This window comes from Balaenoptera musculus, chromosome 1 (assembly GCF_009873245.2).
Source record: "Balaenoptera musculus isolate JJ_BM4_2016_0621 chromosome 1, mBalMus1.pri.v3, whole genome shotgun sequence".
NCBI classification, from domain to species: domain Eukaryota; kingdom Metazoa; phylum Chordata; class Mammalia; order Artiodactyla; family Balaenopteridae; genus Balaenoptera; species Balaenoptera musculus.
In genome coordinates this window covers 129,187,254-129,201,245 of record NC_045785.1, presented here as the reverse complement: position 1 = coordinate 129,201,245, position 13,992 = coordinate 129,187,254, and the positions used below count along the sequence as shown (strand labels likewise).

General features: G+C 36.2%; 1 protein-coding gene across 1 annotated transcript in view; it reads left to right on the top strand.

Moving 5' to 3' along the window:
• Positions 1–13,992, top strand: part of SLC9C2 (solute carrier family 9 member C2 (putative)) — a 168,052-nt gene that overhangs the window by 73,776 nt on the left and 80,284 nt on the right. Inside the window, exons 9-12 of the mRNA XM_036825109.1 lie at positions 811–976; positions 6,928–7,044; positions 8,243–8,404; positions 12,957–13,056. Of these exons, the coding sequence (XP_036681004.1) occupies positions 811–976; positions 6,928–7,044; positions 8,243–8,404; positions 12,957–13,056 (545 nt within the window). The remainder of the gene's footprint in view (positions 1–810; positions 977–6,927; positions 7,045–8,242; positions 8,405–12,956; positions 13,057–13,992) is intronic.

Genomic DNA, 13,992 nt, shown 5'->3' with positions numbered 1-13,992 from the left:
GTGATGGATCTGCTTTGTGTTTTCATTGTGGTCATGTTTACATGACTGTATGCATTTGTCAAAACTCTTATAACTATACATCAGAAGAGTGAATTTTACTGTATGTAAATTAAAGATAAATTTAAAAAAATCAATTGATTCAGTTTTCTTTATCCTTTTTGTTCCTTCTGCTTGTTTAAAAGTTTTGCATTCTGTTGCTGTTTTTAAGGCAGGCATTGCTGATTGCCTATTCCTTTCTTTCTCACTAACAGAGTGACTTACTGTATTTTGTATAGAATGGTAGTGGGCCTAGTGTAAAATAGTGCTACATTTCCCAGCATCCCTGACAGATGTGGTAGTGTTAGAAAACCGTTGGGGAATGAAATGTATACAAAAGTTTGCTGACCATGGCTTCTTCCAGAAAGCACTTAATAAGGGAGCCAAATCAGCTGGCATGTGCTTTTTGCCCACTGTTTTACCTTTTTTTCTGCCTGGAGCCCTGCAGATCATCACTTCAGAAACACCAGGAAATGTTTTACACAGAAGCAAGAAAAATTTGCATTCCATTTTAGAACATTTTGATGTGGAGAACTATTAAGCTGGAATAGCGACAAGAAAGATGGGTGAATTGGTCTTTTCATAGTCAGGTAGAATTTCATTTGTTTGGAAGGGATGGTTTCTTTGAGGCAGGTAAACTAGAATACCTTTTACATTTATCTTCCCGAGTAATTGTATAAAATATATAACGAGATCTGATTCTTACAAGAGTAAATGCAGTCATACCATGTTTAGGTGTTAAATCTAATACTGTGTTATGAATTTGTTTCACAGGTTGTGTTAACCGGATTAATTAGCTTCTCTATGGCATTCATCGTAATTGGATATGTGGTTCTGAAATTCAATAAAGATTCATGGGATTTGCAATCTTGCCTCCTCTTTAGCATGACCCTTGGCATTACAGATCCTGTTCATTCTGTGAATTCACTGAAAACTATTGGTATGTCAGATTTACTTCTCTCTCTTATTTTGAAGATATGAGGATAAATTATTTCCTTTTGATAATATTTTTCTTGCATGAATTGTGCATCCAGCAGAGTAGATATTTGTGCTGTTTTTCCTTGGAGATGAGCATTGATTGAAGTATGCAAAGTGAATAAGGCAACCTGGGATCTGGGATAAATAATCTCAAATAATTTTTTTCAAGAGAAAATGTTATCTTTCTAGAAGGTGATAAAAGTAAGCATTCTACTCCATTCCACTGAGTTTTAAGCCACAAGGTAGGGACTCGGCTCTACCTCTAATGGCACTTTTCCGAGGCCTAGGTACCTCTTGTTAGAACTGCCTTTATTTTGGAGCAGCTAACCTTGGGCATGTGGGAGAGGGAGTTGTAGTTTATTTAAAAGAAATGGGGTGAAAGTATATAGTCTGGCAAATATGATATTCAATAAAAGCTTATTCCCAAGAGGGTTAGGGGTTCTCACTACTTCCCATCTTATTTGGTAAAAGGTAATTGCACTCTGAAATATCCTGTTTTTTAACACAGCAGTAATTTCACTGTGAAATATCCTGTTTTATTAACACAGCAGTAAAAACATAAAATGGTTAGATGCTATGATTTCTGTTTTTGACTCAGAAATATTTAACCAATTTTAAGGTTTCAGTTATATTTAGTGGAAAAATGTTGCCTTACAACTGGGGTGGGACAACCCACCAGACAGGTGATAGTCCCATTTTTACACCCATTTATACTTACAGTTGAGAAAACATAAGAGGTATTGACACTTTTGCTGGTGATATTCTAAATTGTGCCAGATATTTCTCAGAGAGTCTGATCCTGTCCTCTTTCTCTCTTTTTTTCCCCATAGGTGCAGTTTTTTCTATCTTTTCTTCATCTCTTTTTCTCTTTTAGCCATTTGTATTTGCCACTTGTTTTATTCCCTTCATTATCTTCCTGCTCCCTTTTCTGCAATCTCTTGAGTGTAAGAGGCTCTAATAAACTATAAACTTTAGTTATTGCAGTTTCCATATTCAAAATTTTTTTTCAGAAAAGGAGTAGAAGTCTTCTATCTCTTTAAAAGAAAACTAGTAAAGGTATTTGACTTAGTTGATATTTTCTTTATGTCAATAATACTAAGGTCGTGCATGGTTCTGGATTCAGTGACATCCTTACCTAGTGACATCTTTACCTAGTGACATCTTTACCTTTGTGTGAATTAGATAAAAAATGATCCTTTCTAATTGTCCTAATACATTACTTTTTTAAGGAAAAATATTTTTTGCCATATGCCTAAAATTACCATAATCATATACAAAACTGCAGTTCCTACAGTGTGACTGGTGTTTCATTTGATGTGGTACCCTTGTGCACTACAAAACCTGCACAAGCTAAGTCTGAGGTGGCCTGACCCACTGAAAAAAGTAGTGGATGTTCACATGCAAGTTAAAAGGAACTTGTCTATTCATTACCTATTTTAAAAGAATGCACAGGGCTCAAACAATTTTTACTTTAAAACAAATCTGGAATGGGAGCTTGTAAAGGAATAAAATACAAAGTTTTAGTATGACCTCAATTAAGTAAAAGGAATTATATGCTTTGAAAAAGACTTCAACATTCAAATGGTTTTATCTGGGTCGTGGAATTACAGATGATTTTTGTTTCATTCTTTCCTTTTCCAAATTTTACAGTGAATTAGTGAATATAAGTTAGTTCACATTAAGCCAATAAAAAATGTGGGGAGTAATTCTTGTGGTGTTTTACTATTAAAAATAACTATACATCAAATTCAAAACTTCATACAACAAACGTTATGCTTTACTTGCTCCTGGTTGACTCACTGAATCTGAGGGAAGAATTAAAGCGTTTCTTGACCAGCTAAGTCAGATGTGCTAACAATAATCTTCAAACCTGTGTAACCAGTATTTTGTGTCTTCTGTCATAGTCAAAGTTAGTAACAAGTAGTAATATAAGATGATTATAACTTACCTTACCTTTTATTTTCTTTGCTGTCTTTATTGGCTACAATAATGAAGCACAAAGAACAGAAATAAACAGCCTGAATACTGATCCACAATCAGGCACTGAGTTATCAGAAATTCTGTATTATCCTGGTATTTATCCTATCATTCAGGAGAGTTTTTGTAAAGATAAATAGAATCTGAATATTCTGATATTTCATATACTCAGATCAAACACTGGAAAGCGGAGATTTACTTTCTTTTCAACTACATAGAGTATCTTAAGAATAGTAATAATGAGAACCCCCAGCTATATATTTTTAATTGTTATGTGTTTCAAAAACACCAAAGCAAAAAAAATAGAATCTTAATCAGATTCGGTTCTGCTTGGATTAAAAAAATAGTATCATTTAATGTGATCAGTTTGGATTTTGATGCAACGGAATATATTAAACAGCTGCTTTAAAAAACCATGTAGTTGTATAATTCTTTCTATATCAATTTGTGGTTATATTAGTGTGTCACATGTTCTTAAATTTGGGTTTATGCTCTTAAGTAAAAGAAGTCCAGGGCTGGCCCGCAGCTCCATGAACTCATCAGGGACACCGGGTCCCTCTATATAACTTCTGGAGTTAAGATAGAGTAGCAGGGACTAGATTTACCTTTCTGCCTGAACCAACTAAAAAACTAGACAAAATATATGAAAATGAAAAACAGTTCTCAGATAGTGTACATCAGGCCATGCAGGACAGTAATCCCCAAGAAAGGAAAAAAAGAGGTGTGTTCTTGATTGCCCTTGCCGCAGCTTGTTACCTGGAGAGAGTTTCCAGGTCTTCATGTAGGGAAAGGTAACCTAGGTGGAGCCTAGTGGTTTCTTTGAGTAGGGGAGATCCAGAGTTGGGTGTCCAGGAAGGCCAAAGCAGTTAAGAGTTCATGGGGCAAATTACTGCAGAAATGAAAGCTGTACTGAAGAAGGAATTCTGAGAGCTGCAGAGACGCCCACTTGAGTCTTTGGGTGACTACTCATTAGTGCATGCACGTGAAGAAACTTCCTAAGGCTGGGAAGGAAAATACTAAAAGGAGCAGAAGGAAAAATCCCTTATGTTTACCACAGCCAGCGTGGAAAACCATCATAATTCATAGGACATCAGGTAGAGGACTCAGAAGTTTATTGCCTCAGTAGCATGGAAAATTAACCTTCGACTAAAGGCTGCTCTGGCACTACCTAACAAATCTAAAAAGCAAGCCTCAAAAGGGTCAAATTGTTTCCAAGTAACAACTGCATTCCAGAACAAAGTTCAAGAATATTTATAAGAATACAAAAAAATACAGAACTTAATTAGGTAAAACATACAGCACGTAATTAGGTAAAACATACAGTTCTGTCATCTGTAATAAAAACTTGGGAGGCATGCAAAGAAGCCAGAAAATATGACCCATAGAGAGTATAAAAATAATAAGTAGAAACAGACCTAGCAATGCTGCAGATGATAGAATCATTAGACAAATATATTAAAACAGTTGTTGTAACTATATTCCATTGGTTCAAAAAGTTAGAAGAAAGATTGAGTATGGGGTATAATTGCTCCCATCAGCTTATGAGAGCCACTTGTTAAATAATTAGGAATTTTGCATGCTAGTGGTTAAACCTTTGGTAGCTTTGAATTAGTTATTGTGGGAGTGTTTACACATGAAGTTGGCAAACGCTACAAATCAGGCCTTTTTTAATTTTGGAAAGCTGGTTTATCAGCACACCACTGGACATGGTAGATGTAAAAGAGACCTAAATCAGACTTCTAGAGATGAAACCCACAATGTCTGAGATGAAAAATACACTGGATGGAATTAACATCAGATTAGACATAGCATAAGAAAGGATTAGTGAACTTGAAGATGTAGCAATAGAAACTATCCAAGATGAAGCACAGACAGAACAAGACTAAAAAAAAAAAAACTAAATAAATAAACAGAACATTAGTGAGCTGTGGGACAATTTCAGTGCCTTAATATACAAGTTCCTAAAAGAGAGGGGAGAGAGAGAGAGGGAGGAACAAAAAATATTTGAAGAAATAATGGGTGAAAAATTTCTAAATTTGATGAAAACTATAAGGCCACAGATTCAAGAAGCTCAACAAACCTCAAGCCAAAGAAACACAAAGAAAACTACACCATGGCACATAAAAATCAAATTCCTAAAAACCAGTGGTAAAGAGAAAATTTTGAAGGCAGCCAGAGAAAAAGGATACATTATATAAAGAGAAACAAAAATAATAATCATTAACAGACTTCTCTTCAGAAATATTGCAAGCCAAAAGATGGTGGGCAATATTTTTAAAGTCCTAAAACAAAAATACTGCCAGCTTAGAATTCTCAGTGAAAATATCTTTCAAAAGTAAAGGAGAAAAAAAGACTTAAACGTATAAAAGCTGAAAGAATTTATCACCAACAGACCTACACTACAAAAAATGTTAAAGGAAGTCCTTCAGGCTGAAAGAAAATGGAATCAGGTGGAAAATTTCATCTACGCAAAAGAATGAAAAGTACCATAATTGTAAACAGATGGGAAAATATGACTTCTTATTTTTAATCTCTTTAAAAGATAATGGATATTTAAAGCAAAATGATAGCAGTCTATTGTGGGGTTTATTTATCTGCTCCTCCCCTTTGTGTATGGCTTCCATCCTCAGGATCACAAGTTGGCTACTAAAGTTCTAGCCATCACCCCATATTTCAGGCAGGAAAAGGAAGAAGAGCAAGGGTCAGGAAGGTGCTCCTTTCAGCCAAGTCTCCTCTCCCTCCAAGAAATTTCCCAAAAGTTCCACTCAGTAACTTCCACTTACATCTCAGTGGCCACTCTTAGAAGCCCAGGAGTTGGGGAAAAATTGTCATTTATCTGAGCACATTGCCACCCTGAATAAAACCAGTTTTGTTACCAAGAACAGAGGATAGATACTGGATGGGCAGGTACCAATCACTATCACCCTACTTATAAATTGTATAACACTAGGCAATTAATTTGATTATATTTTCCATTAAACTAAACTGTTAATGAATGTTAAGTGCCAATAAGATTTTGTGCTTAATTTTTAAATACCAGCTTAATTGAGATGTAACCCACATATCATAAAATTCACCCTTTTAAATTGTACAATTCAGTGGTCTTTAATATATTTACAGAGTTACGGAACCATCATCACTGTCTAATTTTAGAACATTTTCATCAACCTCAAAAGAAATCTCATACCTATTAGCAGTCATTCATCCTCATTCCCTCACTCCCAAGTTCCTGGCAACAAGTAATCTATTTTCTGTCTATGGATTTGCCTATTCTGGACATTTCATATAAATCAAACCATACAATGTGTGATTTTTGTGTCTCACTTCTTTCCCTTTGTATAATGTTTTCAAGGTTCATCCATGTTGTAACATGTATCAGTCAGTACTTCATTCCTTTTTGTGGCTGAGTAATATTCCATTGTAGGGATAGATTACATATGTTTATCCATTTATCAGCTGAAGGACTATGTGTTGTTTCCACTTTTTGACTATTATGAAAATGCTGCTATGAACATTCATGTACAAATTTTTGTGTGGACATATATTTTCAGTTCTCTTGGGTATATGTCTAGGAGTAGAATTACTAGCTCATATTTTGTACTTATTTCTAAAATGTGATTCTTTTGGAGTCTAACGATTCATATTTATTCAAGCTAAATGTAGTGACCTGAGAAGTGTTTTGTCTCATTGCGAAGCTCTGTCACGCTTTGAGGCAATGGACACTTCAAGAAGTGCTCTTGCCATGTTCCTTTGCCATTGGAGATATAGAAGGCATACTGGAAAAATTTAAAAATGATCATGATTGTCATATGGACCCATCCCATTATGATCTCCTTTTTTTCTAGCATATTCCTTCTCTTCTATGTTTGTGTTTCCTGTGAAAGAGCATCATTTTCATGCATTATATTAAATTATATTTTATATTTCCTTTTCCAGGCATTTCTAAAATGTATACTGATATCATTAGAGGAGAATCAATGATTATCTGTGGCTTCACATCCATTTTTTTTGGAGTTTTTCGGAGCAACATACTTAGCATTTCCAATTTTAGGGGTAAGAGCATTATTTTCTCTGTATATTTTCTAAAATCATTATTATATGGTACATTTCAATTCATACTGAAATTAAAATATATTCAAGATGTCTTAACTTTACTGCTTTCCCTATACTTTACTCATGGACCAATTAAAGTAGTATATCAGGTAACAAGAAAATAATTACCATCTATGTGTTTTCTCAGAGATTATGGGAGAAAAATTGTTAAAGAAATGATTTCATCTCCCCCAGTATGCATGCACACACACACACACACACACACACACAATTGTGTCATCTAGCTTAGATTTACTTCTTTCCTAGACCAATATGGATCTCAAAGAGTGCATGTTAAGAACTGGCTTGGTCCTGGATTTGAGTCTGAGGGTGAAAGCAGAATGGTTCAAGCAGTTCTGGAGAGTCAGGTCCTAGAAGTGATAATAGTCAGACTCATGTGGTTAAAGTTTGCTGGGATATGGACTAGGTTGATATCCTGGGTTTCCAGATGTGGTACTAAGGAGAGAAGAAAGGAGGGAAAATCACAGCATGAAGAGGGAAAATGTGTCTTCCTGATACATTTATGAAATACTAGTCAGAGGAGAGAGGTGCTACAAGGAGAAAGAAATTTTGGTAATAGAGGTTTGCAGTGCTTCTCAGTGGGGGAGCTAAAGGCATTTGGGGTGGAACAATCTTTGTTATTTAGGACTACCCTCAGCTTTGTCTGGTATCTGCTCACTGATTGCCACTATTGCCCCCAGTTACTGTGACAATGGAAAAATTTCCTTCTCCATTTCCCAAATATCCCCTGGGATGGGGGCAGGAGTCACAAATAGACTGCAGGTTGGTGGGGATCCTGGACATGGTGTGCTTGACCCTGCCACAGTTTGTAAAAAAAAAATTGAATTTGAATGTCTTTTGGTTGAGCATTCACTGTCCAGCTTGTCATAGCTTTTTCACATTTATGCTCCTTGCCTGACTCCTGAGGGCGTTTGAGTCTGCTGTCCCCAGATAAGCAAACCTCAAGCTGCAGACTGTAAGGGAAATATATCCCCAGAAAGCCTCTTTTGCCAGGCTTTCATGGGGAACTCCCATCTGCTGAAGAACAAGGTCCCCACTCAAAATCTCAAGAGCAAACCAAAGTGCATAGACCCAAATGCCATTAATGAAAGAAAAAAATTATAGCTCAACTTTTGTTTTTCTTATTTTCTTTTTCTAGAGTTACATGTAATCATGGGCCTCAGCTTGGACATTCTGGGAAGCATAATATGTGGATATTGGTGTGCAAGGATCATTCAGTTTATATTGACTGACCTGTTTAGCAATACACTGACCAATATTGTTCTTTGTATCTCAATGGTGTACTTGACTTTCTACATTGGTAAGGCAGAAACAGATTTTAAAAATGCCATCCTTAAAGTGAACTTTATGCATTTAAAGTTTTCCTTCTTCCTGAATCCAGTTGCTTCTTCCCAACCACTTTCCCCTTGATGTGGCTCCTCTGTGTGTCTTGTCATATTATCTTGCTGCCACTTCTAGCTCTTTCCTGGTCTCTCTTAACATCCCCTCAATTTCAACTCCATGTCCCTTCCCTTTGCATTCCTCCTCCATGTGGTAACTCTCTTACTCTTTTTTAACTCCACCCTTTGATCTTATGTTTACTCACTGGCAGTCCCCTGGAAGAGGAATCAGATCTGAGCTGATTTCTGCTCTGACCCTTAGCAACCCATCTCTAAAATGAGAAAGGTGGGAGACATGCTCCTGAGGTCTTTTTCCAGCTCAACAGTACCCATTCAGTGGGTACCAAACTGAGGGGACTGTAGAAATGGCAGCCCTTACCTGGGACTAGGAGGTAGAAAGGAGACAGAGAAATCAGGTATGTCTACATCTGGAAGAGAAGCAGGAGAGTGGAATGATCGCAGGAGTCAGAGTGCCTAGCACTGGTAGACCTTTAACAATGATTTCCTAGTTTAGTCCAGTGAGATTGGGAGCTAAAGTTTTTACCCCACTGACTGGGGTAACCAGTCCCCCAAAGCCGTAGTAACCGTGGTAAAAACATGGCCCAATTCTGCTTCTGCTCTTACCTCACACAGTGGAGCAACTTCCATCCATGAAAGCCCTCAGGTATCAAGAGGTTAATTACTCCTCTTTTCACCTCCAGTGACCAAACAGAACTGCTTCCTCTACAGATAAATTGCTACCTATTGTTGCTCACTACCCCAAATCAGTAAAATACAGAAAACATTCACTGAAGAGTCATTTCTTTCAACTTTCTTCATGTTTTCCCTCCCTTATGTACCTAGTAGGAATGCCTTAAGTGTCCGAAGAAAAAAAATTAATTTAATATTTCCTTTTTTTTCCCATTAGATCCTAAGTTCCTTGAGGTGGAGGCTGTCTCTTATTCACCTGTATATTTATTCTCTTTTCTGTGTCCCCCCAGCCAAGCCCAATGCTTGCCATATGCCCAACAGTAAATTAACACATGTTGGTTGAATAAACTGTTAGTCCTTAGAGAGCTCTGAAGTTAGGCAGAGCTAACTTGAAATCCAATCTTTATAATTTATTAGCTCGGTAACCTTGGAATATTACTTAACCTCTCTAAGCTTTAGTTAGTTTCCTCATCTCTAAAAGTGATATAACCTAATTTAGAGGGGCGTTACAGGCATTAGTGAGGTAACTTGTGTTGGGTGACTCCCTCATGCTGGTGTCCTGGAGGTAGCTCTTGCTGGCTCATGAGAGCTGATGGTCCACATCTCTTCCCAGCACTCTATTCAAGTGACATAATGTTGGTAGCTTGAAACTGGCCATAGTGGGACCATGGAAATTGGCAGACACTACCAACTGGGGCTTTTTTTTTTTTTAACCCCCAGATTGCCACTTTTAAACATTTACCAGCATACCACTGGGCTCAAGGTAGGGCAGCCAATAAATGTTGGTTCCTTTCCCCTTTCCTCCTAATTCATGGAGGTGCTCTCGGTCAGTGCTTGAGAGGTCTGGAATAGATCTTCTCTCGCAGCTCTCAGAAGGAATCACTGCTGCAAAGCCTTGGTCTTGGAAATCTAGCCTCCAGACTATGAGACACTAAATTCCTGTTGTTTATGACACTTAGTTTGTGGCCCTCTGTTACAACAGCCCCAGGAAATGAATACCCCTCCCTCATCCATTACACTTTCCTCTGCTTCAGGAATTAAAAACAATTTCGGGCAGTTCTTTCCTCTTATACTTAATCAGATCCTGACAACAAAAGTCAGCAATAGACAGTTAATAAGGAGAAGTTCCATCGCCAGAAAGCTAAACATAGGTAAAATTTTCATTTACACATTCTCTAATGTTACATTTCTGTCATGTTATCTAATTTTATTTTTTTCCTTCATTAATGAACACACTGATAACTGGCTCAAATCCAGGGAGTGTCTGATTGAGGTTAGAGAGTCACCTCTTTGGGCACATTTTTGTCTCTATTGTATTAAATTCACAATACTTGGGCTTTTAGAAATCACTTGTATCAACACATTCATTCTTTTTCATAAAATAAAATAGTCCAAATATTGCACAGACATTGCCGCACAGAAAAAAGACATATTGAAGCATTGTTGGTTGACAGGTAGTGCAGCTAGAAATATTAATATATCAGCCCATGGAAGAAAATGTGAATTTAGTGTATAAAAGGCAGCGTATAATTCGTGAAAGATGGTGGGTTATATAAAAGTCTAGCCCAGAGGTACAGCAAGAGAGGTGGTGGGAGAGGTCTGTCCTAGCAGAAGGAATATTTTATCCAGTGACATTGGTCAGAATTTCTGGTGAATGGAGATAATAAAAAGTAGACAGCTTTTACTCAGTTTTTTTTTTTTTTTAGTCAGTTTTATTGTTTTAAAACTCTCTACAAACAATGCATTCCTTTCTTACCCGTGCCAGGGCTGATTGCTCTCACTCTTTTTTGTTATGTCATTGGTCTAGGCCAGAAATGTCAAAGGACTTCAGTCATCACCCTAATATTTTCTAGTTAGGAAATGTCCATTCCTGAATCCTGTTGTTTTTTGGAGACAAAATCCCTTTGATTCTCCTAGTAGGAGGACCTTCACTTTTTCTCAGCCAGAGAAGGAAAGAGAGAGACAGAGTTTGATGGAGAGAGCCACTTTCCTGTGGCATCAGTTTTCTGTGGTGGTTTCTTTCCATTGAATCAGAAAAATTTTACAACTCTATTTTTAACTGCTTGGGTTTATGCTGATGAAAATTACTTCCTTTATTATATGATCTATGACTTTTTTTCCCCTTCTTGAACATTTAAAACACCATTTAATGTAATAACGTTTGTAATTTTTAAAAGACTTTGTTTTTCTAATTATAAAAATAATACATGTTCATGTAGAGTTTTGGAAAACTTCTGAAAAGTCAAAGAAGAAATCACCTATAAACCTATGTCATAAATTTAACCACTGATACATTTTGTTAAATGTACTCAATCTTTAAAAAATACATATAAATGTACATACATGTATTAATGTATGCATTCACACCATATGTTCTTGTAACGTTGGGATTATACTAAATAATATCAGTTTTAAAATAAAGTTATTTAGTGGTTTCCTCATAGCAAATGTTGTCTCTAAGTAGTGACTGTTACTAAAAAAGACTATAAGCTTTAAAATCCCATACTACGAGTCATAGGGAATTGGAAATAAGACTTTGAGAAACAGTTTCCCTCTTATCACAGTTCCCAGTACCACTGGTTTTATTGTCATTTGTTATTTTTATTAAATTCAGTTAAGTAAGTAGGTTAAAAGAAATCTAAAGTGGATTTAAGTGATTAGATAAACCAAAAGAATAATAAAATCCTCTTCAAATGAATAAACAGTATAAATTTACTAAGCGGTAAGGTGAACATATAAAAATAATTAATAGCGTAATAATAATGATGATCATTTATTCCTTGTTCTAAAAGTGTGCCAAGCACTTTTCATGTTATCTAATTTTATCCTCACAACAACTCTGTGAGGCATTATTCTTTTACACCCGTTTTACAGATGCACGGACACTAATGGAGAAAGGGGAGGTCACATTCCCAGGGCAACTAGCTCTGCCTTGCACCAAAGGGCTTCCACTCCTACCTTGCACGTACTTTCCCTTCTGTCTGACATTTATAATGTGCTATTTGAAGGTTCTGCAGCTAGGACTGTTAGTATTTATGGTGTTCAGACATTCTTCATAGTTGGTTTACCTGCCTCAGACTACATTTACACATCTGTTTAGAGCCCAGAGAATTACAGTTTTAGGGGAGCCTGTATCATGCAAAAGAACCGTAGGCTTCAAGACCTGCAGTCACCAAGGAAGCACTGAGCTTGGACCACAACCCCTAGGACATGCAGCACAGTGTCCTTGAGGTGCTGGGCAGAGGTTGTTAAACTTACTTTTCATTAGCTCCATCCTCAAGGATGGTCTATGGCAGGGGTTGGCAAACTATAGCCTGTGGGCCAAATATGCCTATTTTTTGTATAGCCCATGAGCTAAGAATGGTTTTTACATTTTAAAATGGTTTCAAAAAAAAAAAAATTGTTTCAAAAAACCCCCAAAGAAGAATATTTTGCAGCATGCAAAAATTATGTGCAATTCAAATTTCAGTGTCTATTATTTATTGGGCACTCATTAGTTACGTACCATCTACGGCTGCTTATGCACTAGAACAGCTGAGTTGAGTAGTTAACTGAGTAGCAACTGGGACCATATGGTCCACAAAGACTAAATATTTACCATGTGATCCTTAACAGAAAAAGTTTGTCAACCCCTGATCCTAAGGATTAGGCCAATCCCTTTAAGCAACTTACCGAGAAATACTACTACCCTTTTAAGTTTCCCAGCAATTCTTCACTCAAGATAAAGTAGCTCAGTGTACAGATTTGAATGCAACTAATTTTATTCATTTTTTTTCTCCCCAGTGGAATTTTTGGGAATGTCAGGTATGGTTGCTTTAGTCGCTGTAGGACTAAATTTAGATTCCTTAAGCTTTAAACCGAGGATCGAGTTAATAATTACTAAGTAAGTCTATTGTGTACTTTATATAGATCTCATAGAAATTAAGTGCTTAAGTGGTCCTGCCTTCATGAACACTAATAAAATTTTTTTATAACTTTTTTCTATGTTTTAATTTTTAATTTTACTGCCAATTATATTTGAAAAGAACTTAAGCTACCAACAATTATTAACATTAATTGGTATTCCTATTATGAATAATGTATCAGTGGCTCAGAGATCATAGTACTTTCCATACATAACTCTTTGATAAAAAATTTACTTTGAATTGTGGGAAGTTTAAAAAATACTTTATTCCTTTGTTTCCTTCATAACTTACCTGAATGACAGTATCCAAGTATGGGAAGAGCTGGAAAAGAAAGGTAGCAGAAAGATGCAACACCAGCACACTCTTGTCTAGCCTTTACATCTGGTGTCATATGGACATCTGTGGACAGAGGGAAAGCCATTTGTCTTTTCAGACAAATGAGTTAGCCATTCTATGAGCGACTACGCTAAATTATAGAATTGTTTCAGAATTATCTCACACCAAATCATAGTCTAGTGTAGAAATTCTCATATCGGATGAAAGCAAATGTTGAAATGAGAAAAATAAGCATTATCCTGAGTTTTCCCATGAAGATTCATTGCTTTAATATAAAGGACTATTCTTTGTTCTGAAATTATGTTCTTCCTACTTTTTTGGTGTTTAATATGTAATTTCTCTCATGAAATTCCACTCATAGAAGATGGTACTTTTTTTTTTTTATAACTCTACTTGGCAAAATTTTTAAAAAAATGGCACCTGTAACTTATTCTAGTTTTGTGTATATGTGAATGATACTTTACCGGTTTTTAAAAGCCAGAAGCTTAGGAATAACTAGTTCTTGGAACACATACTTTTTGTCTGTATTTGGACAGTTTTCTGAGCTCAGTCATGCTGTCTGTCAGCATCATTATAAA